This window comes from Ixodes scapularis, unplaced genomic scaffold (assembly GCF_016920785.2).
Source record: "Ixodes scapularis isolate PalLabHiFi unplaced genomic scaffold, ASM1692078v2 ptg002746l_1__unscaffolded, whole genome shotgun sequence".
Lineage (NCBI taxonomy): Eukaryota > Metazoa > Arthropoda > Arachnida > Ixodida > Ixodidae > Ixodes > Ixodes scapularis.
Window position 1 is genome coordinate 77,372 of NW_024610268.1, and position 26,626 is coordinate 103,997.

Here is a 26,626-nt window from a genome sequence, read left to right on the forward strand (position 1 = left end):
ACACTGCCCTGCGTTGTCTTGAAGACTACCCTGGGCCTGTCTGGCGTTACCTAACAGTTCTGTAAGACAAATCCCTGCATAGACTTTGCCTCTAGGTGGTGTACACAAGGTAGAGTATTATCTTTCAGAGGTGTGCCATACGCTTGCTTCGAAAAATAGTCGAAGAATTAAACATCGTTTAAGAAATTTACACAAATGCAAACTGCGGTAAAAAAAAAAAAAAATTCTTTGACGCAGATTGTTTGGTGTATTTTTTTTTTTCAAGGGCGGCAAAATTCTCTTCGAATGGAGTGTAAGGGCCAAGTTTACAGGTGCAGTCTTTGTCTCGGCCCCCTGCTTCCGAAGCTACCATTGGCGGGAAAATTCTCAGGAACCGCCCGTTGCGAGAGACACGCCTACAACCTGGGATATAAATAAGCCAGCAAACTTTCCCCACCTCACGCTAGAAATCGCCACTTCAAGATTCTTGAAGCAAGAAAGCCTTACGTAAGTTCTCCTCGATATTGCAACGCTTTGTTTTAGTTTTCGTCCCAATGCCGCGCTGTTAGAGGCGCCTAGAGTTCAATGTGTGCTCGTGAAATTGTATTCATAGCACTCTTTGCTTGAATAACGGACTGCTGTAGGGCGGCTTTTCGAGCTACGTTGTAAGATTATTCCTGGGGGCTATTTTGGCCTTTCCAACGACTGAGAAACCTAATTATGTCTTAAAATTAGCAATAACGAATGCGTACTCACGCGCTATATCTTTTTAGGGGCTTCTCTCAGATAGCTGAGGAAATAGAAAAGGAACCCAAGTTAATGAACTGAATGTAAGTGTGCAAACGATCTGTCCATGATGAGAAAAAAAAAAAAAAAACGATACTGAAGGAAAAAAAGCCGACACACACTTTTGACATTTCAGTCTTTCTTTCGTTTTTTACCTGCTTTCTCGGGTGTTTAGTCCAGACATGTACGCAACGCGTGACTAGTAACGAATTGCTCCTACCTAGTTACTTTTTTTCGGTATTTAGTTACTTTTTTCAGAAAAGAAAAGAGTAACGTACTTTGTTGCTTATAAGGTCAACTAACGAGTAACGGTATTTCTTCACTTTTGAGGAGTAACGTGTAGAACAACGTTTAAACAGCATCGTATCAATTCCAACCTGGGTATCTGTTTATTGCGATAAGGGAAAGTGGGCAACCCCCAAAACAATTAAACCTTATGAAGGTATAGCAACGTTTATGGCGGAACACGTCAGGCGAACTCTACAGTTCATCTCCCAGCGAACACAATGTTTGGTTGAACCTTCTAGATTCGTGTACAGACTGAATGTGAACCCGGGGGTTTCCAACGCGGGAAGGCACAGAACCCATAGTCAACTTCGAACTAAGTGAAAGGAGAATCCCAGTTTCACCTGCTCTTCCTGGAACAATGCCGTTCCTTCGAGCTCGTCAGTAGAACCACTCCTTTGCGTCGCCGGAAATCTATTGTGAAGAAAGCGGGGAACAATAACTGACGGAAACTTCGAGACGCAGCTATTTAAGTGCAACGACTGCCGAGTATGAAACAACGAACCATGAAACGAAAGCAGTTGTGTATTTCGTTGTCCAAGTAACGGGAAAAGTAACTCGCTACCTTGGAGGTAAACTAACGCGTTCCCTTTGAAAATCCTTAACGAGTAACGTATTTAGTTATTTTTTTTAGCAAGTAACCAGGAACGGTATTAACGTTTTGGGGGGGTAAGCTGTACATGTCTCGTTTTGTCCTGTTGAACCTATGATAAAGTGTAGCACTTAAAAAAAAAAAAGGAGCATTTAAGGCCCAGTCACACTGAGGCAACACGACGGCGACAGCAACACAACACGTTGTCCAACAGTCGGGCAACTTGTTGCTCGCTCTCCGTTTTGTCCGACAAAGCTGTCACACCGCGGCAACAGCACGACAACATGGACGACAACTAAAATGTTGCCTCGGTATGACAGCTTTCGGCAACAAAAACAGCAGCAACTTGTGTTGGACAACGAGTGTTGCCCTGATCGCTGGCTGAGCGAATTTCGGGCCGGCAACACGACTACATAGATAGATTCGATGGTAGAGTTGGTCCCCTATCAATAAAGTCTTACTCAAACAATGGCTTGGAAAACGTTATTTAACAATATTTGGGGCTGGCGTGCAGCAAAAATATTTTCGATTAATGTTTTTGTTGCGCAGTTACGGAAAGCGATTTTCGAAATGGTCACAGCTACGGTCGTGAACGTTCGGACTGGTTTTGAAATTAGAACTCCCGAGAGACCAGCGCACATTACGGAAAGTGAAATAAAAGGGCATGCCTACCCACCCTTTAATAAAGCATAATAAAAATAACCCAGAAAACCCAAGATTAAAAAATCGAAGCATAAAAGGACCACTCTGATCATGATTGTTGATGCTTGGAACTTGGAAACAGCCGGTACCAGACACCTGATTTGTTTTAAAAATACCCAGGACGTTTTGGGGGAATGAAGCGATCACGTAGCAGCGGTAGGCCAGTAGACAGTGTTGAAAAATATTTATTTCACCGATTGTTATGAAGGCCGATTGTGTCGGTGTCGCACTTTTGAAGCACTGTCAGTTCAGCTCAACACCACGTTACAAAAGACGCTTTGGGGTACTTCCGGAGCTAACGCAATTTTACAGTAGAAATATGAATTGCATGAAAGAACCGGACGGAATCACTTCATACGGTGGCGTAAATCCCGAAAATACATAAGCGATGTCACTTTCCTCGGTTAGGGCTATCTGCTTTGTCAGCGAATGAAGAAAGTTTCGATAAAATAAAGAGCAAAGAATACTCCCTGTGTCAAGTTTTCTAATCACAGTCACTGGTTGATGTCGTACCGTGGTAATTCCCGGCCCTTCAAACGCACTAGCACTTTGTAGAGTCACATTTCCAGCGATTTCGCGCCGCACACGAACGAAGGTAAACAATCAAGATGGCGGAGTGTTCCCCGTGTTGTCCTCGCCCTCAGCGCGGTGTGACAGGGTTGTCGGACAACAAATCGGGCAACACGGTTGCCGGGCGGCAGCAACATGTTGCCCGACTGTTGTTGTTGCCTCGATGTGACAGGGTCGCCGGCAACACGACTTTCCCGTGTTCCCGGATAGAGTTGTCCAACTGTTGCCTCAGTGTGACAGGGCCTTTACGAGAGTGGTAGGTCAAAGCATTAGAAAATCGATGTTGCAACTGAAATTTTGTTCGCTTTTTTTTTTTTTTTTTTTTGCTAGTCCCATCTCTATATTTCTTTGGTTTTTTTCTGGCTCAAAAAAATATATTAATCTAATATTCTGGTTGACCCTCTAACAAAAATATACGTCGTAAAATATTACAAATATGCTTCGGTCCTTTCTGGGCCTTGTTTCTTCTTTTAAACCGAGCTGTCATAATGCCGCCTCGGTGGCTCCGAGGCGAGAGCTCCGGCCTACGGATCCCCAGGTGGCGGGTTCGAATCCCGACCGAGGTGCCCGCAATGTGACGGAGGCTTATTGCGGAGGAGGTGCCGTGTAACCGAGCTTTCGATTGCACGTTAAAAGATCCCCAGGAGGTCCAAATGAATCCTCAGTCCTCCGCTGGGGCGTGCCAGATGCCCGTCGTAGGTTTGGCACGCAAAACCCCCAAATTTGACTTTTAAGCTGTCATAAAACGAATGTATAACGAAAACTCAAATATGTTAGGGCTATTTTTACGGCGCGAAACGAATTTGTAGTTGACGCACGCAAGAGCCCGTGGAAAGGCGACTAGTACAGTCACGTGACTGGTAACAATAATCATGTGGTGCTTGCGCTCTTTCGAGAGCTTCCTCTGGGCTCTAAAAGTTACGTATTAATCTTCGTTTCGAATGCAAAAAAAAAAAAAGAAAAGAAGATTTAGAAGCTCCGGAAATTGCGCAAGCACCATGTGATAGGCCCGCGCCTGTAAGAAACCGACGGCGGGTGCGCCCTTCCGGCGGCGGCGCGGCGAAACGCATTCGGCCGGTGACGCGCCAAGCTCAGCGTGCTTCGGCGGCGAGGGGGTTCTTGTTCTGGGGACTTCAGCGGCTGGCTGAACGGCTCCAGCGTAACTTGCGGCGGCGACGGCTTAGCGTGGCGCCGCAAAGGTTTACCATGCGATTGGTGGCGGAACCCCGGACGCTAACTGCACATTTGTTTTGCGCGGTAAATATGGCTCTAAAAATATCTTTTTACGCTGTAAATTTATTTTAAGACGCACCTCACCCATTCGGGATGTTAGAACTTTTCTTTTCATATGTTTTTTTAAGGTTGCAATCGCGATTCGACGACACGTGGACCCAGGTACCGCCTCGAGAGTAGAATGGTATCGAAGGGGTTTGTCGGCTAACCTACCCGCGTCCAGCATTCTGTGTGGCGTTTCTCGTCATTCGAGCTGCAGAAGTTGCTGGGAGCTTGGCTTCAATCGTGTTTCCCGCAGTTGGAAGCGACAACGGCGTCGTTTTGCCATGGCGGCAGAACGACGCCTTGTTTTTCTTCTGTCTACTCTGGAATGCCTCTGCAAAGCGTGCGTGTTCGCGGCGGTCTGGGAATCACTATGAGACGACGTTCATCAGAGACAGTAATTGATAACATTTATATGAGAAGTATTTTTCGTTCCTCCTAATATCAAATCGCTCTTCGCTTTCCTGCGGATTGTGCGTAGACGTGCTGGAATTGAGATGATCGCGACGATTTTTGCCGGCGCATGGAGGGGATCTGTGTTCTAAAGTTCGAGGTCCAGTGAAAAAAAGGTTAGCGCGTGTCCGGCCCTGAGCGTAGCGCTATGCTAAGTGAAGCCAACTTTAGAAACTATGTTTGACTGCGAAACAGAATGTCTATGCCAGTCTGGTCGCGTTCAATAGAAATTGCTTTTGCGAGGAGCTGCTACAAACCACAACGAGGAGGGATCGGTCTACTCTTGGATACAACATTTGACGTCAAAATCAACGCCACCGCTACTCAGTGTTGCCAGTAGAGCGGCAGTCAGGGATTCAGACACGTAAAATTTAATTTTTGTATTCTAAAAAGAAAACACATATTTGGATGAGATCATTTGTAGACTTATTCAGGGGTAAATATTTATTACGCGGTGAATGTTTAACAAAAAGCGATCACCATAAATGTTTCGCAGAATTTTTCTTTTAAACATGCTGCCTCTGCATTCCGAGGAAACAATTGTAATGTCGAGTTTCGAAGCTATATATTTATGTTATTGTTTCTCTTTTAGGAGGACGTTCCCGTTAGCTTGGGATTATGTATCGCAATATAAGCATCATGCTTCTCGTACTTTACGCCGTGGTACTCATTCTACCGGCATTTCAAGGCGGTAAGTCGTATTAAAGTTGTAGATATTGAACACATATAAGATTGTTTCCCTCGAAATAGTTTTACCAGGATTACTTCTTTAAGAAATACCTGTGATTGGATGCCACCGGTGCTCTCTGAACTTCGTTTCATATTGCAACGAATGCTTTAGAACATCAGGTGTCCGAAGAGGTTGTAACAAGCTATGTTAGCACATATCTTCCCAGAAGGAAGTCAGTGCATCGCATAGCATTTAAAGTTGCGCTGAAGAGTTTTCTGAGATCGTCTAAATACGGCGATAACTCTCTCTACGGGCTCAAAGCATCCTAAAAATTTGTAAATCATAGTGATGCTAGGCCGATTTCCCTATTTAAAACAAAACAACAAAGATGGAACACACCGAAGTCATCTCTGGCGATTGGAGGAGCATTGTCTTGGCAGCCAGGAAGACATGTGAGCAATGAAAAAATTCCAGACCCTGTTATTACAAAACGTGTATGCTTTTTTGTAGATGATAAATACATATAAAAGTAGTCGAAAAACTTTTTTTTTTTCCCGGGGAGGGAACGTAATATTACAATAATCGTCTAAAAAAAGCGCACTGTATTTGATTTTTTTTTCGCGGGATTTTTGTGTCCGGTCGTGAGCTCTTGAGCGCGCGCTCACTGAATTGAATAGACCGATCTCACCCGCTCATTCACACTGGAAGCGGATCTTCGTTCGGAAAGCGGTTGCGAACGCGGTTGTATAAAGATCCATTGCACGCGCACTCGATGACATTAAGTGCGCGTGCAATTGTACTGGATCTTTATACAACCGCGTTCGCAACCGCTTTGCGAACGCGGATCCGCTTCCAGTGTGAATGAGCGGTAAGCGTTCGACTCATGCGTGACGCCGCCATAACTTTAGTTCACAGGAGGCAGCCGGCAGTGCACCAGAGGGCTCGGGCCGTCTCGTGCTCTACACGCGCAGAGTAGCGGAGAGCTCCAGTTAGGTTGTCGCGCGAGCCCAAGACTAAATTTCCCTCGATGCATTGCGCCAGCGGTGGCGTAGTCGAACTGGCTGGTGAGATGGGTCCGTCATAGTCCGAACTGTTAGGGCAATGAGCTGCGCGCATTTGAGATAACACTAGTGGTTACACCGTTCGGTAGGCGTCAGGATCCTTCGCTTGCCATTGGCTGACAGTGGGAACATGCTCCTCCCATCGCCTGAGACGAACTCTGTGTGTCGCGATTTTTAATTGCATTTTTAATAGGAAAATCGGCCTCGTATTGTAGTTATTTAGGAATTTCTGGGGATACTTAGAGCCAGCATAGTGAGTTATTCGCCATATTTAGGCGATCTCAAAAACCACCTCAGGGCACCTCTAAAGGCTGGTTCTCACATGCAGCGAAGCGCTGATGTAGCGCTCTTTACGTGTCATCAGCCACTTATCGTCTGCCATGAGCAACAGTTTTGACGGTGCAATACAAAGCTGGTGAACGCTGCCGTCAGCACGCGCTTAGCGCGAGGTTAGCGCTATGCTTGTAGCGCTCCGCTGCACGTGTGAACAGGCCTTTAGAGTCTCACACAGGCTGCACTGTTAAACAGCAAATCTTTCTTCTATACATCGGGTCAAGGAATTGGATAATCTTGATGTCGCAAATGAATTGGTTGCAACCCCCCGGAATATTGCAGTTTTGCTAGGAGAGGTTTAAGTAATCAGTTATAAAAAATGCAAGTTACGTGTAATGTTAAAAATAACACATGATAATATTTATCGATATCAGAATATTTTGTGCAGACGGCCGACTTGGCACGTCTGCCACTAAAATGTTTTGCTGAATTACCTGAAATGATTATTGGCTGTGTCTACAGTGCCGTCCGACGGCACTCCAATGGCGCCTACAAGTGCCGTCCGAGTGTCGGACGGCGCGTGTATCACTGGGGAGCTCGTTAACACAGCACCCCGCCTGTGTTCACGCCGCTTCGCGGCGACAGTAAGCGGCTGCTATTTACAATACTATTGACCCATTTGACCCTGTCGTATACGCCGCTTCGCGGCGTCCAGCCGGCAAACCAAGCCCCGCTGTACCCGATGCACCTCCGGAAACGAAGTCCCATACCATTTCGTTCAGCGAAATTTCGGCGAGAACATTCGTTTTTTCCTGTGTTAATCGTAAAAAAATAAATGTAACTATCGCCAAAGGCGTCGGCAAAATAAAATGTTCGAGAAAACGAAAACAAAAAAGCAAGCCCGCACTGGGGATCGAAGCCGGGATCTCTTGCTTATGAAGAAGACATCTTACCACAACGCTACACTTCGCTTCGAAAACGACGTTTTGAGAACTCGTTTTATACGAGACTTTCGGACGGCCCTTGAACGCGCGAGTGGAGTACCGTCGGACGGCACTTGAACACTCTGCAAGAGTGCCGTCGGATGGTACTCTAGACACTACCAGGATTATTACTACCAATAAAAATGTTTGACAAAAGAAGAACTTAAATGCAAAGTTTAATTAGGTGAACTTCTCCCTGCTAACTTAGAAACGTAGCACCATTTTACGTAATTTTAACGCAAATGCACTGTGCTTGTTAAGATCATACAAATATTGCAAAGGTGCAAGCGTGCTGAACAAGAACAACGATAATAATTCACAGAGAAGGGGAAAAGAGGGACAAAGGACAAACACAAATCTCCTAATAGTGTTTGGAGATTTGTGTTTGTTCTTTCTTCCCCTTGTTCTCCGTTCTCCAGGGATTAAAACTTACAATAATCTCCTTGCCTGGTTTGACCTTCACACATTCTTTTTTCAGAGGGGTTTTTGTCTGGGACTGAACAGGATTTTAGGTGCTGGCATAATGTAGATCCGGCCGGAGCTATACTTTGCCAACTTCATGGATCTAAGGTAAGTATTGCGAGGAATCAAATACAAATGAGATATTTTTAGATAATTCAAATCGACTTTCTAGATATTTTTATAATGCGAAGTCTAATTATTTAATACCGTTTTTACTAAAAAAAAACTGCGTTTGGCATGAAAACCCGTAATATTTTAGGAAACACAGACAACGTTGCCAAGTGCAGGCTCCTCACTCCGATTCCCTCAGACCCTGTCCCCGGATGAACATGACAAAGCAATGCTTTGCTCTCGGCAAAACGATTTAATCACTCACTTATTGCCTGGGGGTTTTGGGATCGGGGAACGGTCAACAGCGAGGCCTTGGGAAGTCCGCTGCCACTGAAGCTGCTCCATCTCCAAGCGGTGTTCGTCCAAACCGCGTCGTGGGGACGTCGTCGTCCAGGGTCGCTGTCCCGTCTGTTCACCGAGTCCGCCGCTCGACCAAGCGCCCGCACTTCCCCGCTCCAGCGTCCGTCTCCCGCCGAATCCCGCGCCAGCGTCCTGTCAACTCTGCACGCTCGTTGCGGTCCGCCGTCCGAGAGAGTCGCCGTCTGAGAGGGACTCCTCTTTGTCCCGCGTCCCCCTTTCAAGCCTTCGCCCCTTTGTTGTGGGAAGCCAGTCCCGTGACGTAAGTTGGCTCAGGGGAGCGGCGTGGCCAGATCTTGAGGTGTGCGAGGCCATCGCCGCTCCACCGAGGGATGACGCATCTCGGAGGCGTTGAGTCCGAGTTGCCGGAATTCGGGGCCCGAAGGGTCAGCGCGGGGGAGGGCATCCAGATCTCCACACAAGTCAGTGACACATCGTGTAAACACAAGGTCACATAAGGCGGAAATACACGGCACTGTGTTTGTATCGTCATTTCTACTGGAGTCAGGTAGACCGAGTAGTTTGACAAGCTAGAAAGCAGTAGGTATTCAAGAAATGAAAATTCCTGGAATTAAAAATTCTGAAGGGTTTTATTGTGGAAAAATTTTCTTGCGTAAAAATATTTTACAATCCTTGGCACGTACGAATGCCTGAAGTTTGTGGTGGTCATCATACCTGGGCAAATCTCAGTCATGTAGGCCCTCACTTACCCTCACTCACCCTCATCTTCATAGGTGATTTGGGGGTGAGTGAGCTTCTGAACCAGGAAAACTCACGAGTAAGTGGGTGAGTGAGGGTCGTGAGGGCTGTGAAGATCGTGAGGACCGGGAGTACATGAGGGCCGCGAGGGCGGTGAGTGCGCGAATGGCGTGAGGGCGGTGAGTGCGGGACTGGTGTGAAGGGCGTGAGGGCCATCAGTGCGTGAGGGGTATGAGTGCGTGAGGGCCGTGAGGACGGTGAGAGGCGAGAAGGCCGTGAGGTTCAGTGAGGGTGAGGGAAGGGCTAAAGATGAGTGTAACTGTAAGGACGAGGTTGAGTGAGGGGCTGAAGGTGAGTGTAGCTGTGATGGTGAGGGTGAGTGAGGGGCTTAGGGGAGTGTGGCTGTGAAGGTGAGGGTGAGTGAGCGCGACCTAAATTGCCGACCTCTGGTGCTCATCCGTTTTTTTGCGCTGATGTCCCGCTCGTTCTTTCACAAGAAAAATACCACACCTTTCAAGGTAACGCCTGGCGTAATCCCACAGAGCTCTACGGTGCGCTTGACGACTGCCACCGTCATTGATCAACTCACACACTAACAGCCCTTCCCTATACAGCTACCTGCGGCTCTGACGCCACGGCGTCCCTGCTGACGCTAACCGAGTGCAGTGTTGATTTCGATAGGAGCAGCCTGCGTGGGCGCAATGTCAGATATTGCTGGTGGTTATATTCTCGCCTTTTCCCACTAATGTATGTATGTATTTTCCAATCAATCTTTAGAAAGCACTGTACCACACTTATAAAAAAATAAAAAAATGGTTGGTGCATAGGTGCACAATGCTGCATAAATTCCCCATAATTACATGTGGGTCGTACAAGAAATGGGGAGGGGAGGGGGCGCTTGATTTTTGCGTAAGATGCTCGTGGCGCAGAGCACGCGAGGTCGGCGGCTGTCCAGAGCGATGCGCGAAGGTGGTGCAACCAGAGCTGCCGGAGCGGCGTCTATTTCCGTTGAAAATCGGACAGGAAGGAGCGCGTAGCGTTGAAGTGAGCAAACGAGCAAACCTGCAGATAAGATATTGCTGCAGAAACTACTATTGTTGTTTGTCTATGAATTGCGATAGGATTCCCTTAGGACAACCTTGTGGACGACGTCTAAAAGCTCGTTCACACACTTGTAACCGAGTACGACCGAGAGAGACCAGAACGGTTTTTAAGCCTCTTGCGACGTCTTAGGACCGGATGCGCTGCTGCGGAGCTGATCCTAAGATGTCGCAAGAGGCTTAAAAACCGGTCTTGCCTCTCTCGGCCGTACACGGTTGCAAATATGCGAACGGCGCTTAAGACGACGTAGAGGACGACGCCCTGGAGGACGACATCAAAGACGACCTCTAGGATGGCCTCTAGGACGACCGCTAGGGCGATCTCGAGGACGACCTCAAAAATAACGTCTAGGACGACCTCAAGAACGACTTTTAGTTTGACGGCGGTGGCAACGCCAAGGTCGTGAGGTCCTTCGAAGACTGTGCGATAGCGAAGGAGTGAGAATGTCGCCTCCTCTGAAACTTCCTCGCTCGTATTTTCTATTTGCTCGAAGAATGGGGGAGCACTCTTGTTCACTAGAAGTGGCCAGTTGACTTCTGCGATGTACAGAAGGCACACCTCACAAATTGTATCAAGTTCTGTCATCTCTCTTTAGAAGAGAGTGTTAGCCGGCAATTTAGGGTCTTTTTGGTTAACGCGGCGCCACGTGACATTGTGGCGACGGCCGCGAAATATTTTGCTGTGCTAATTCATGGTCGCTCCCGCCGCTTAAATTTTAGCCACCACCCTTCCACTATGGAACCAATATCTGGAATTGCACCCCCCCCCCCCCCCCCCCCCCCCGCCTTGGAATACTAGAACTAATGTTCGGAACCGTCTCAACCAGAACTCCTCCGCAAGAAGCAAACGACTTGCTCTTCTCAAATATTGTACGTACCACACGGTGTAGCATTATCCCAAGAAGAGGATTGATTTGATAGAGATCTCAGGAACGAGTTTCAGACTTCTTCACAATCATCCTTGTTGTACTAGGCAGAGGCTTGACAAACGCTGAAACAATAAAACTTTTTTTTTCACTACCGAGATTACATCAGAAAGGAGAGAGCCCTGCGATAGTTCACCATTTGCCACGTCGGCTGTAGAGCGATAGAACAACAATCCCAGGCTGTTGGTCAGTCGACACAGTGACACGAGCGCAGCTGGCTCATTGTGAAATTCGGCTGCTTTCAGAGGATTGACAACATCCGTGGACCAACATCAACGACAGATATGTTTCCAATGGTCGCCATGAGCACCTCCGAGTGGCTGCAGTCGATGTCAGAATAGTGAGAAAAAAGATGGGCGGAAATCGCTGCTGCCGCATTTCGCGCAGCTGTTGTATATAACAAGGAAAGTTGAATGCAGCTTCTCAGCAGTTTTCCGCGGTATGAACATTCCCGAAAACCCCTTTTCTCTCTGGTGCTACTAGCTCAGTTTATTCAGCGCGTGCGTGAAGGACGTGCACGCGGTTCGCGTGAAAAGACAGAGCCATTTTGTCGCGCGTATTTCTTCATAGCGAACGTGCCTTTAATCCTGCTGCAATTGGCGGCCGAAAGATCCTGAGTTTTTTTATTGCTACCTATGAGCAATAAAAAAACTCAGCACCATCAGGACTACCTATGAACAATAAAATCAGTATAATCAGCACCACCAGAGCTTCGCACCAATCAACATCAAGCACCACGTGGAGATGCGGTCATTTTGTTTCCCCTGAGTAGTGCACGTACTCCCCACGCGGTTGTTTTAGTTTTCATAGTGCATAGAAGTATAGTCATTGCACGCGCTTGCTCCAGCAGAAGAAGTTGAAGCATCTTCATTCTGGGTTGTGAAAACGTTCCACCATGTGGCGACCCCCAAACTTCTCGCTGCGAATTCCAAGCCTTGTAGGTCTCGCACTGAAAACATTCGCGACGTATTTTAAAGCGATAGCTCTCTCGTGTCGCAGAAAAGCCGGCGTCGGTGGAGGACGGTAAAATTCTGATTGGTCGATAGGTCCATGACGTCACAATCACATAACCTCACGCGGGAATTTCAAACGACCCACAGCGCTCACGTGAAAAGCGACGTCAAACGGGGAATGAAAGTGGTCAAAACACGACCGCCGCATGTCTCAAATGATTTCACTTTATAAACTGATTCATTTTCCTTTAAAAAAAATGTGAAGAATTTTAGGCGATTCGACCCCAGGATCCTTCCGTTGCGAGTCGGACACGCTACCGACTAGGCCACGCAAACACGGTTGCAACGCTTGGGAACCAGCAAAGATTTATCCACCGTGTTTTGTCAAGCAACTGACTATACACTCCGTGCGACGCGACTGGCGCGCCGCGGCGCGGCCGGTACCGAAGGCAGGTAGTAAGAACCCCAGAGAAAACGAAACCGAAACCACGCCGCGTACGTTGGTACGCGTTGAAGTCGGAGTGGTGCTGTTGCGCTGGGTTCACAGCATGAAGTGCTGCCTGTGCTGCGTCATTAAGTGCTTCAATAGTTATGCGTCGTATCTCGTGGAGACAAAGTTTCACAGTTTTTCACCTCGCCGATGTTTTGTGGGACAGCGACAACGATGGAGCCGTGCCGTACGACGCGACAAATTTTTCTCCCGATCATGTCTGCCACTGTGTCGGCACGGCTGACATATTCTATACTGCCGCTTTGCGCTCTGCGTTTGTTTTCGTACCATTAACGCCTACATGTGTCAGCGCCGATGGGACGAACTGAAATGCCATCCCACACTCGCGGTGCCAATTTCGTTGGAGGAATGCCCTCCAAAGAAGTTTCGTCCTCATCGTCCGTGTCGATGATATTTCCGGACAAATATGGCACGCAATCTGTACTTCATGAAGAAAGATTTGAACGGTAAAAAAAGTGACAAATATAAATCTAAAGAAAACAACCATGAAACTCGGAATCACTGGAGAATCGGCGTTTGAGTATGAAAGTTTATGTGGTGTGCTGTCTTTCTTGATCAGCCTCCTTTTGGATGTGGAAACACTGACACCCCAAGTTCTGTAGACAACAATTTTTTTCTCGGCTTTAGAGCCACCTATCGCAAAGTGGTTTGAACTGGAAGTACCCGTCCACTGGTCACTTTCTACCTGTAAAGTGTGCACCTCCCACGATGAGTGGTATTTTCTGACAGCCTTTGACGGTCAAAGCCGGTTCCCATTTAGTTACGCCGCCCAAACTAAATTTCCACCTGGTTTCGCCATGCCAACTATTTTTGTTATAATAAGTGTTGTGCCAAGTGACGGTCATGTCAAAGTACCTGTGGGCCGAAAATCAGCACCTCGCACAACAGGTTATTACACAACAGCTGACCGCAAAACCCCTTGGCGGCCAAACCGTGTGTTGACCGACAACTTCGTTTTCTCGACTTTGGAACCACCTTTCGTAAAGTTGTTTCAATTGGAAGTACAGTCCACTAGTCCCTTCCTACCTCTAAAGTCTCCACCTCCCCCGACCAGTAGTATTCTCTTGACAGCCTTTTCATGGTCAAAACCGGTTCCCATTGAGTTACGTTGCCCAAACCAAATTTTCACCTAATTTCCCTATGCCACCTGTTTTTTTTTTGTATAATAAGTGCTGTGTCATGTTACTGTCAAGTCCAAGCACCTGTGTGCCCAAATCTGCACTTTGCGTTGCCCGCTATAACACAACATTTTGGATCCAATATTGGATATACCGTACAGCATTATTTCTTTATTCGTTAGAAACAACTTTCACACCTGCTGTCTTAATGAAACTGGCACACTTCGTGCAGAAACTTAGTGGACATCTCACTCGCCTCCAATATCATCGTTCTAGCAGTCCTACGTTTACAGCTTCGAGCGAAATAAATTTCCAACTGAAAGCAATTATGGTGGCGGCCGTCTTGCTTTTCGGAAAATTGCTCCAACTCCTTTTTTGGCCGCAACTAGAGAAATTCCCACGAATAACGACAAAAACTCAATATATAAGAAGAGGAGAACAGCTAAATGCCCTTCTTAGGTCTGCCCCAGCATTCATGCAACGTCCCCCTTAACGTATCGGCTCAAAAAGCAAAAGTTTCGTCCGTGCGCGCTTCCGCCGCCACAGCTTGGCATGCGAAAAGGCGCCGCAGGCTGCTGAACGCGACTCACAGTCGAACACCAGCTCTTCCGCTAGCGGCGCTGCGGGCGTTTTTCAAAACGCCCCCTATAGTTCCCGCACGGAGTGTATAGGGTCATTCATTCGGTAGCCAGCTTACTTCCAGTTCCCATAAGTTTCCTAATCCCTGAGTCATCGTTCTTTTGTGATAAGAGTGAATTAAGTCTGACAGTGCTACAAGTGGCCACTTCCAGAAGATAGAGCGTTTATTGGATAGCGCAAATACTGCGAAACCCGCCATCTAGTTCAAACCCGAAAGTTGTTGGGCGCTATTTGCACACTGGCGTTAACACATTTCAGCTCATGCGATAAAGTGTGAATACCTTTAGCCTTGGCGTTCCACACTTAAAGGCAAAGCTTAAGCAACGTCCTGTAATTTTTCTGAGCTCTTTCAAAATGGCAAGAGTGCGCGTCCATAGCTTGATAGGCGCTGAAGATAAGCTAGAGCGGAGATTCCGAAAACTCATCTTGCGACGTAACGCTCCGGGAAGAAGGGGCTTCAGTGGTACTTTGAAAAAAATTTTCTACAGCGAGCTCCGTGCACCAAATTCAAAGCAAATCTCGATATTCGTGGTCCTGGAAGCGAAATGACGAGTTGTGTGTTTTTATTAAAATACAGAACCGCTTCAGTTTCCATTTAAAATCCCTGACCCAGGTGCGCAGGCAGATTAGTGAACGCACAGACTGTCGGACTTATGGCACATTCACACTGGAAGCGGATCCGCGTTCACAAAGCGGATTGCGGATGCGGTTCGCAAGAGACCCCGTTCAGACACACCGAGAGGCGGGTGGCGGTTTCTCGGCAATCACGCGTGATCTTTTGAGACTTGCGTTTGGCAACCCTGTTTTACAATCCACAATCCACTTTAATCGACGATCCAAAGCCAAAATTTTGCTATTTTGCAAGGAGGTTATAAGTACTAGGAGGGGGTACGATGCAATATTGGTGAAGCCTAGTCATAAAAAGTTTAAACGATTTTGTGCCCAGCGTAACCGCAGATCTCTTTGGCAATTGGTGCGCGTGACATGTAATGTGTGAGATGGATGGTTGATTGTAAAAGGATTCCTTGCAGGCTTGCGCGCGCTCCGTCCGGAAGGTTTTATCAGATCGAAGGTGAGACGAAGACTAGCTACGGTCACGTGATGTGGTCACGTTGGCCCGTTGGCCTGATAAGAGAGAAGGGTAAGGAGAAAAATAAGAAAGAGTCGAGGCGTCAAGCGAGCATGGCTTGTGGAGGCTACGCGGCGGAAATCATGCCCTCTCCTACCCTTCTATTCTCCTTGCCACTTTGGCACTCTGAAGATTTTTCTCCGGGACGTTCGCACGCATCACGAGTTCAGGCAGCGAAAAAAAAAGCCTGGACCCGTGAACCTCGCCTGTGATTCCCTTGACTTCGCCCACAAGCAAAGCCAAGGTAGGCGTGCCTTGCTGACTCGGAACAGGATGCCCCCGACCTTTTCTTCGAAGTGGATCCTTCCCGCATGAATAGCTGGCCTTGTTTTCGGGATAGAGGGCCACTTTTCCCCCCTCGTTGTGAGAGGTGGCGTGGACCGTGGTGTGCGGGATTGTGTTCGGTGCTAGCCGGTCGTCGCTTCGTTCGTGGCGGACTCTCCTCTCGTCACTCGCGCTTCGATCGAGCCTACTATTTGTTTGACATTAAGCTCAAATAAACGACGTATGGATTACCTCTGCGTTATCTGGTATGTACACTTTATTCCTTGGATAGGTTCCCTCTGTTTCTTTTGTTAGCAGTAAACGTTACAGGTCGAGCTAGCGCAGGTACCTTGCCCGCTCGGCGGTAGTGCGCTGGCTACGCAATCAGGCTCCCGACGTCTCCATCGACCTTCGTGGTGGTCAGGCACGGCGTCGAAAGCTTTGAATAGTTCACGCGACTATCTTAGTGGGTACAAAAGCTGACATTGCGATCGATCAGGGCGGGTTCCGACGTTCCACGGGCAGAAACTAACAAGGCAGCGAGCTTCGGGCTGTGGCACCCGGAATAATAAACAAACTCTTACCCGAACCAAATCACCGGAGCGAAGCCCGTTAAGATTACGAGTTAATTCTTTTCGGGGCAGATTCAAGTGACGGACGTGAACATCGCGTTTCTCCGTTGATCTGGCTGCTGTTACGCTCGGACTAGAGCGCCTTGGACGCCTCACCAGCGACAGGTGCCATCTTGTTTCGAAAGTCACTGACGTCACGTCAGCGTTGCGTTGTGATTGGTTGCCGTATTGCGGTTCGTGAAAGCGGTTGGGCCAAAATCGGTCCCGAAGCGGTTGGCAAAAACGCGCTCCAACCGCTCGATCCTAGTCGTTTTGCGGTTGAGAACGCGCGGATCCGCTTCCAGTCTGGACGCGCCATTATAGTTCCCCTCGGTGAAGGTCCGACTGCCAGCAATCTGCTGTCCTTGAGGAGCTCCCTCTCTGCACTGAACGCCGCGCTCCTCTCTCACCTACGCCAAGAAAACCTGAAGGGCTTCTCGTACAATGGACATGCCTTCGGACTGGCCTTAACCATGATTAATCGTTTCGTTATTTGTGGGTTTCCTTTTGATTAAACGAAAAGTTTGCGTTCCAAAAATAAAAAAAAAAATAACACGGAAAGGATTTTTTTTTTTGTCTGGATTTACTTTGACACTTTTATTGTACCCACCCCAAACCTGCACGAAAATATCCGGCAGGCGGTAAAAAAAAAATAAAGTAAATAAATGGAGAGCGGAAAATGGCGCGGAAAAAACGAGAGGTGATTCCCTCCTTTTATGTTGCGGGAGGGTTGAGGAGGGGGAATGTGAGGGTGGGGTTTCTTTTCTCTGCTTACGGGGCCGGCCTTTCAATCCACATTTCAACATTTTATTCTTACTCGTTGAATGGATATAGTATTACTTTAATTTTTATTTGTAACATCATATGCCAATGCATTGCAGGGTATTTTTAATTATCGTCCTGAATTGTGCATGGTGACATGCTCTGATCCTGACCAGACGCTGACGTTGGCACCGAAAATTTGCCCCAGCGGTATGCCGGTAAGTCTCGAAAAATATTCTCGCTGCCTGCGAGCTCTTTTTTTTTTTTTTTTTTTACTTTTTTTGTTTTTTGCGGGTATTAATTATACGACACCGGCCCTGTTTTTAATTTGTTTTCAAAAAGTTATTCATTGTTTACTTTTGCTGTACCAAGGACATGCCACAATTTTGTATACAAAGTTTAGAATTTGTCTTTGTTTAGCAATAACACATGTGGTACTTATTGGTTCTCCATTTATTCTGTGCAAAGTTAATACGCGAACCATTTTTTTACGTTTGCAAGACCATGCGCCCTTCCATCGGATCCCCTGGGCAAGACGTAGTCAGTCATCTTTGTCATGTACATTCAGATGATCAGATAGTTGACGTCATCAGCCGCGCCAAACGGCAGCTAAATTCCCCTGTCCCCATGAAGCGAAGTGAAGCCGCTATCTGAGGCATCGCAGCTATAAAGGCGCTTAAAAAGCCACGCAAAACGGCCGCTAAATGAAGCCGAAATCTGATGAATAGGGCCGGCACGTTTCAGTTTCAAGGAGAGCCACACCATGGCGCTACGTGCCCGCGCCAGAGCGTGCCGGGAAAAAGAAGCGGTTGGCTGGCCGGGCCTCCGAGACCAGAGCCCGCTGGGGCATACCTCGGAGTGGCTACACGCCGATGTGAGCTCGGCGCACCCACTTCACGAAAACGCGCGCAACAACGACACTGATGCTTTTGCATTCACAACTCATAAGAAGTGTTTACCTTGAGCCTTTCTTATATCCAGTCTTCTGACGATACATAGCAAGAAATAATTGTAACGTGTAACAACTGCTTAACATTGTTGACAATTGCTTCATGAAATCGATAACGCATCTAATGTTTTACCCAGCCGCACATGATCACGTCGACTACTGAAGAGGCTGTTAGGCAAACTACCATCTCGACGATGACTTGTGGGAATAGATGGGGTGGCATTGTCCACGCGCAATACCGTCTGAGTTTCAGCCTGGTGATCCGGCGAATGTCTGCTTAAAATTCACGACCTGGTGCTGCCAGTTGATTTGCTGTAATAATTATTAGGGTAGAAAATATGTTACATGATGATATAAGTACTAAAGCTGATTGTATTTTTATCAAAATTAGGAGCAGGATTAAAAGCAACAGTATTAGCAGTAGTAGCAACATTAGCAACAGTATCAAGTAGAAATAGTAATATTTAAAGGATCTTGGAAAGATAGGAAAAAACTGTACAAGGACAGAGGGCAGCAAGTAGTTTTGCGGATATGCTGTTCGTGTTATGTTAGACTTTTCAGTCTTTCTCAAGTTTGTACACTAAACCGACGCGTTCCCATACAAAGGAACGTCATTAGGTTGGAACTTTTTTTTTTCTTTTTACACAAACATACTAGCACTTGAGCTATCCCAGAATACTTGAAGACAACACCACTGACCAAGAAGCGTCTATGCCGCTGTGGAATTTCGGCGATACGTGGGGACTTTTTCTTTCATCTCCTCCCTCGCCAAACACAATGATGTAGTAACGGGTATCGTATCATTGTCGTAGTCGCGGGATTGCCTTGTAGTAACTATATTCAAATGCACCTCCTAGATTTAACACGAGTACTGTGTGAGCATCAGTGGTGGGTAAAGTACATATAAAATGTACTTGAACTAAAGCACAAAGTGTATAAGTGGTTACGTACTTCAAGAAAAGTAGACCAGGGTGCAATGTGCTTGAAATGAAGTACTCTAAACACAATGCACTTTCAAAGTAAAGTACAAGTAGTTCTTAACCAGATCTTTCAAGGTGCCCTTTTATTACCCTCTACCAGGCGTCGGAAACACGTGGCCCGCGACTCGCTGGGATGTGGCCCACAAGCATGCTGCGGCTCCGAGCCCCCGAATCCATTGCCTCGAGCACAACATGTGCCATAAATGATAGTTTTATATCCTCGATTCATTTCCGCCTGAAACCCCTTTCGAGCGCAAATGAATCATCGATATAAGACTATTATTTATGGCACTCTACCCTGTTTGCGCATTTTGCACTATTCTGTTTCTTTTTTTTAAAGATTTTCTTTAAATATATTATTTTCAGTCCTTTCTCATGCAAATCAACCGGAATGCCAATACTACTAAGGTATACAAGTGCGAGCTCTTTGCTCAAGAAGGTACCTCGGCTGCACGCTCTCAGGCTCAGCTGCCGAAGTCAAAGATACAGCCAAAGTCAAAACTATATTCCATGCAAACTACATCGGTCCTCGGGCAGTATTCGACGCTTTTTGTCGTTATTCGGCACCCTATAACCGAGCAATGGTGTCCCAATGACCGGGGGACTGTCGCCATCGAAGCCCGTGGCTCTGATGAAGTTTCCGAGTTTAAAACCGAGAAGAAAGCGCGAACCAAGTTCGGGCACTGCAGACACCCAACACCGGCGAAGCCTCTCATCCGGGACTTTCACTCTTTCTACCTACTCCATCAAGGGGGAAAACCCGGTAGCTCTTTCACCTTTCTCTCTCGCCCTCTTTCAGTAAAACGGTCCATAGAGTGTTTCTTTAACTCGTATGCATTGTACCAGAGATAATCGGGAGTGCATCAGTTATTTCCGGAAACGGTGGCGAATATTGAACAAAGTCAAGTGGCTTCAGAGTTGAAAAAGCCTCATTAGTGATACAAATTTAACTAGACCAAATATTGGGAATTTACTTTGAAGTCGGGAGTTGTACTTTCCTCTGAAAGCGCCAGAAAGAAATAGTAAAGTACATGTGCATACTCAAAGATTATTCTTCAAGTAAAGCAACAGCTTTCTAAATCTCCTTGAAGTAGTACTTCATGTACAATGTACTCAAAGTACTTCCCAAAACTGGTGAGCACTCGGCGTGGTCTTGTGACAATCAATGCGCGAATGTGTATTCGGGTGGTGACTCGAGTCAAATCCCTGCATTGGCGGGAACAGTCGACCCCTAACAACTGTCAGTTGCTGAGCACGTGCGATGGGGTTGCCAACCCCAGTGCACGGCTGTGATGAACGTTGGGGGGCATATAACTGGCTCGAGATCATGTGGCTGCCCATTCTGTCTGTAAATTGGGCAAGCGAACGCCGCTTTTTGCTCTAATTTTGTTGCTGCTATAAGGAAATATAATCGAACCCATGTTTTGTAGCTTGTAAACGTCAGAAATTCTTGTTGCTTATCTTTTAGTGAAAGTGCGAAAATAGCGGCACGGTAGGTTCATTAAAGTAGGCAAGAGGCTAAAAGTGTATTTTGTGGTGCGAGCACTAAAACAATATATCTTTCTCAAACTCCCGTCCCAATTACTTCAACCTCATTTGAAAAAACGCACATTTTAGGGCCTCTTTTGTAGTAAATATTTTATCACGCGTTTCATTAGTGAAGAGGATCTGTGTAATTGAAAAAAAAATCACTAAAACGGAGATATATTTGAACGCTGATTTTTGTGTTATGATAGTTATAAAAATAGTGTTTCATTTTCTTTCTCTACAGCCCTGCAATGAAACCATTAAACAAGGCCTCTTAGAATGGAAGGAAGATATGAAGAAGACCAAAGAGAGACTTATGAAAGATTGGTGCCCTGCTTATCAAGGGAAGTAACTTTCGTTACGGAGACGGCGATAAATAAAGCGTAGTCATGTGCCCTTTATTTGAATCTATCATTTATGAAAATGTCTAGCTCCTCTGTAGTTCTTCGTGTTTAGATGTTCAGTTACCACAAGCTGGGCTGTATTGCTGTACAAGTGATTCCTGTTGCAATCTTCATATATTTTGTTTTATGAAATCTATTTCAATCTCTATCAAGATAAAATTTGTAAACGGTATTTGTAACTGAGTAATAAAATGTATTTAAAATTATCGATTCTATTTCAATAACTTCCTCGGCTTACGAATTGCGTTTCATATGGTTTCAAAATTGAGCGTTCGTAATTCAAGAGAAATGAGAAAGACAGTGGTTAGTTCAGGCTTCAAAGTGTCACAGTGTCTACTTCAGAAATTTCGAGCATTGTCTCGGCAGACCGCAAACGAAAAAAAAAAAAAAAAATTAAAAAAAAGAGAAAAGGATAAAAATATAAAAATGTGGCTCGAAGAATGGCTGCTCTGTGACTCGGGCCTTAGCTCGTCGACCCCAATGTTTATTTATTTGTCTTACCGCACATCAGTGTCTGAGGTAAGGTGGTATGGAATACGTGCTGTATTGTATTTCTGGCATGTGTGGAGGGAAACGGCATTCGATTTTCCCGAAAAAAAAATAGTTTTCTTTGGAATACAAATTTTAGGAACTTCACTTTTCACAATTAGATTGGGGCTGCATTTACACGGATGTGACCGTAGCGTATCGAATCGGGATTTGACTATTTTGATTGATACTCAATGTGTACAAACTTAAAAGTAGCAAGGCAGGCTGCGTGCGATTGGTCTCCGCTCGATTCGATGCGCTGCGATCATATTCATGTAGACGTATTCAACGATTACATTCACGCCCACGTGGCCACAGTCTACAGCCCGTGGCTACGTTTACATGGATGCGATCGTAGCGCATGATATCCGCTAATGTGTGCTCGGCATTATGTGGCTTGGAATGTGCACATGCCGTGTACGGGCCACGCACGTTCTATTATGCGCGTGCGTGTTCGACGAGAGACGACAAATGACGTTTGGTTCGTTCGGAACTTGGGGCCCCGCCGGGGGCAGCAAGGCGTGGAAGTGGAAGCCAACGTGCGACGGACCCGAGCTCTCCTCACTTCCAGTGTGCCTACGATCCTACTCAGTACCCAGGCCTGATTTAAAGCCTGGTTTGCGTGTTTCTGGGCCAGCTCCTAAGACACAAAAAAGCCTTCTCACCGAACTCCGACGTCTCTGGACTTCGAGCCGCCACCGGCTCATCCTCGCACCGCGGCACGTCAGCACCCCCTTCGCTCATGCACCCAAGACACCCAGCGCACTCCAAGGCTTGAGGAACTCAGAAGTGTCCTAGTAAACTATCAAGTTCCTTTTAATTTTTGTCGTTCTTTTTTTGGAATTTGGTATGCCTACTCTAATTCTGCACCTGCTTACCTTGCGCTCACTTCATGTAAGTTGGGAACAATAGTTTGCGTAGCGCGCGTGCACCAGCCGGAATGACTGGTTGCGCCATCTGATGGCGGGCGGCCGCTCTCAAAATTTACGGGTAAAGCAGCGCGAACAAGGACCAGTGTTGCCGGATTGGGCTATATATAGCCAAATTGGGCTACATATGTTTCTAGTTGGCGTCAAAATTTCGTGGTTGGCTATGTGGCTATTTTGGGCTATTTCTAAGAATGCTGCGAACTTTTGTCAAACCTTAGGTTCGACACCGAACTTTGAGGTTCGGCTAGTTAATTTTCAAACTTTTATTCAGTTTCGAAAAACAAAATTGTATCTCTTTTGGGTAATAGAGAAGAAAGAGAGGAAGGGGAAAGGCTGCGAACTTCTACAAACTTCGGGGTTTTCACAATGCGCAGCGAAGCAATGCTTGCAGAGTTCAAGCGGTCTCCCTACAGCGCAGTGGAGCAAACCAAACATAATGCACTATTACCACAGGCCCGGTAGCGCACCTTCAACCCGGACGCATATTACTCTGCCCGGACGTAGACTGAACTCTCCAAATGCTGCGTTGGTGCCCATTGTGAGAATCTTGAGGCACCCGATTTTGTAAAAATGAGAAGTCCGCAGTTTCACCGTTAAACAATTGACTACCTTCCAGTCGTTTCCCACCCCAAGAAAGAACAACACAATCAGAAATGGCGGATAACACGAATGGGTGACACTAATATTCTTCCCAAGGAAAAAGGGACGGGTGGAGAATTAGCAAGGACCAAAGATATTGGGGTTCTGGTTTGAAACACCCAGCGTTGACTATTCTGCTTCTGACTTCTGTATTTTGTTGTTTTACTGTATGATCATATCTCCCGGGCTTCACAATAAAGCTGTCTTTCTGTGTTTTGTACTTCTGAAAACCTACGAAGGAAGGGTCAGTTTTGTGCGAATTTTCATCCTGCCCAAGCTTTGTTTGCAAAATTCACAAGTAACATAATGTACACAAAAGGTGGCGCATCTGAGGGTTGAAACAGAGATTGTAATGTGTATTGTATGAGTGTGAGAAATTGTGAATATGAGGCTTAAAACTATTTTTAGTCCTGGCTATTTCGGGCTACATTTTGTTGACGGCTTTGGCTATATTTGGGCTATACCTCCCAGTCGTTCGGCGGCATTTTGGTGGGACCATCTGGCAACAGATGGACAAAGACAGACGCAGACAGACGGAGCACTCCCGTATGTGTGCTTCTTTTCTGTCCCGTGCCCTCTGTTTGTGTCCCGTGTTCGCGCTGTTTGACCCGTAAACATGCTTCACCAACTAGCCCAAATTTTAACAGTATTACAATCCCGCTCTCAAGGTTCACGCTTAGAGAATGACGTTTCTTTTGTGCTCGCAGTCATCTCTTTTTGACTCACTTCCAGCCGCCTCGGTGGATCCGAGGAGAGAGCGCCTGCCTACGGATGCCCATGTGGTGGGTTCGAATCCCGGCCGAGGTGCCCGCATTCTGACGGAGGATTATTGCGGAGATGGCGCCGTGTAATCGAGCTTTCGGTAGCACCTCAAAGGATCCCCAGGTGTTCCAAGTTAATCCTCAGTCCTCCACTGGGGCGTGCCAGATGCTCGTCCTTGGTTTGACACGTAAAACCCCCAAATTTGATTTGACTCGCTTCCGTCCGATGAGCACGAGATACACGGGATGCGTATTTCCCAAACATGGCCATTCCAGATCTGCCGCGGAGCAGCGTGCTCTGATTGGCCAGATTACCGCCGCAAAATATATTGACGGCGACGCACATTCGGCGCCGGTCGCCAACAGGAGCATCTGATACACTCTGTCGGATACTCGAGTGCCGTGGTGACTTGGTCGCCGCGCTCTTGTGTAAAGAGAACGCGTCGGTTCATCTGCCAGTGCATATCCCTTGAGTCATTCCGGGTATCACGCGCATAAAATTCGGTAGCAGAAGTTCCGGGCATGCCGATGTCCACAGTCCGACTGCTTTAACCTCGGCGATTCTCTAGTCAAGCCCGAATGAAGTAGGCCTCGCTACTGTGTTCCGTAATTGAAACCGTGCACACGTGGAGTTCTTGCAATGTGCGAAGTGCTTTTCAACCGTATTTCAAGAAGCCAGAACGAGAACCCTGCACAGCGTGTGTGGCTGGTGTCTTAGTTTTCCGTGTGGCTCTTGTCAAAGCAAGCCTTGACACCTTCATAGGCGCCCGCGTAGCGCCCGCAATGCTGTCAATCGTACTGCTTAAATTAATTGGCTGTTTTTCTTGCTCTGAAACGCTATGAAGTCTTTATATCCGCTTCAGTGATTCGCAGCTGTATGAACACTTGTTTGTCGCTGAACAAGATTGCCATGTACAGATTTTCTTCCGCGGTTTAATGCCCGCAAGTGTTTCCTTTTTCTGCCATATTTTCAAGTTTTATTGCACAGACTGCTTTGATTTATACCAGTTTTAGGCTATTTTAGACATACCAAGTTTTGTTAAATTAAAAGGACGCGAATTGGTTTCAAGCCGTTTCTTTCTTACGCCTGTCATTATTTCACATCGTGTTACTCTGATCAGCACTGGAGGTGAGCTAGGACTGCTGGAATACATTTTTTTAAGCCCAAGTAGCAGAGAATGAAGTATGGGATAAAACATCATGCAGAACTCGGTTCTAAAAGATAGGGACCATGTCTTGGTGCCTTTTTGTTCACTCTTCTCTTCTCTGCACTTGATACATACGTATGTGATCTGTTCAGTTACCTGAAATGTCACCAAGTTTCACGAAATAGTTCTGAGATGCCCTTTCAGCCTGTGGAGGTCCTTGGGAATCAGAACGGAAGTATTAAAGCCATCTTCAGAATTACCTGTGCATCAAATTCTGTTACCTATGGGACATTCTTGTGCGAATCTGAAGTCCATGCTATTGATAGCTTCTCCATGCTAGTGATAGAATCCAGCTACAAACTAGTTTTTCATCTTTATTTCGGTCCCATCAATTTCCAGCTGGTGATGTCATCACTGTGTAATGATGAAGTTCTAAAGGGCCCATAAATTGCAGGCAGATCCAGACCAGATCCAGGACACTGAGCACAACGAATATAATGCTACTGGTTCTCACGATTAGCGGTTTATACGCACACACTCCCAATATTCTCCTAAGATACCCCCAGGCTGAGTCCCTAAGAATTTTCTGCTCAAAGTGCACAAATCTATGCTATACACTCCTCAGGAGGCCTTTCCCAAAACTAGCAACACCTTCCCAGATTGACAATCATGGATGAACCCCGGGTCTCTATCCTGGCAGTGTTACAGCAGTGGAAGGCGGGCACCACAGAGGCCTGTTCTGTTGCAGCTCACTGGCAAGTCAGTCGAGGGAGATTCAAGGAACCTCAAGTTGGGACGTCGTGACGAAAGCAACATTTTCTACCTCTGCTCGCTTTCTTTGATGGAACTTCTAGAACGAGCCACACCGGGATCGAAACAATCTGCACCAGTACATGGCGGCTTCTATGACGTATCTTGTTACACCTTTATCATAGCCGCCATTCTCCAGCAGTTCTTTAGGCACAGTCTTAAGAGGGTAATCAAAAGAGCACTCACAAACTACGTCAGAGTTCCAGGTTCACTTTAGAGTCTTGCATCCGAAAATAATTTCTCGAGACATTTACCACATATGTTGATGAACACCAGTGTTGCAGGCAATCATCTGTCAAGAAACCACACTTGATAATGCAAACGCTTGCTTCCCAGAGGTCGATTGCGTTGCACTCTACGGTGGAGCCCGATCCTGCCCATCAACCAGGCCTTTGGCGCGTTCCCTCTACTGTGTAGCATTGCGGATGCTTGAAGTACTGTAGACTGCCTGCCTGATGGGGAAAAAATGACTAAGCAGTCGATCCAAGCCACTCTTGAACCAATGTACGGAAAAGGAAATTCAAACATGAAGGTATGCAACATGCTGTATGCAAGACAGATTGCAGGTCGCTATGCTTGTTGGGGTAGCGTGCTGATCAATCCATGGAGTAGGAGACTCACCCTATTAAAGAGAACCTGAAACGAAAAAAAAAAAGCTTTTTTAACAATCTGATTGAGAC

General features: G+C 46.7%; 1 protein-coding gene across 1 annotated transcript; it reads left to right on the plus strand.

Annotated features, from left to right (window-relative positions):
• The first annotated feature begins 439 nt into the window (after nucleotides 1–439).
• LOC120849365 lies at nucleotides 440–21,079 on the plus strand. Its single transcript, XM_040221572.1, has 5 exons — nucleotides 440–486; nucleotides 5,235–5,333; nucleotides 8,108–8,199; nucleotides 17,391–17,489; nucleotides 20,972–21,079. The coding sequence occupies exons 2-5, from the start codon at nucleotides 5,261–5,263 to the stop codon at nucleotides 21,077–21,079; spliced, it is 372 nt and encodes a 123-aa protein (XP_040077506.1). The 5' UTR covers nucleotides 440–486; nucleotides 5,235–5,260.
• Nucleotides 21,080–26,626: the final 5,547 nt, after the last annotated feature.

Bases quoted from the DNA above. Each gene is read 5' to 3' on its own strand.
- LOC120849365 (XM_040221572.1), top strand. From the start codon at position 5,261: ATGTATCGCAATATAAGCATCATGCTTCTCGTACTTTACGCCGTGGTA. The intron at 5,334-8,107 runs GTAAGTCGTATT...TTCTTTTTTCAG, and splicing joins TCTACCGGCATTTCAAGGCG to AGGGGTTTTTGTCTGGGACT. The intron at 8,200-17,390 runs GTAAGTATTGCG...AATGCATTGCAG, and splicing joins GCCAACTTCATGGATCTAAG to GGTATTTTTAATTATCGTCC.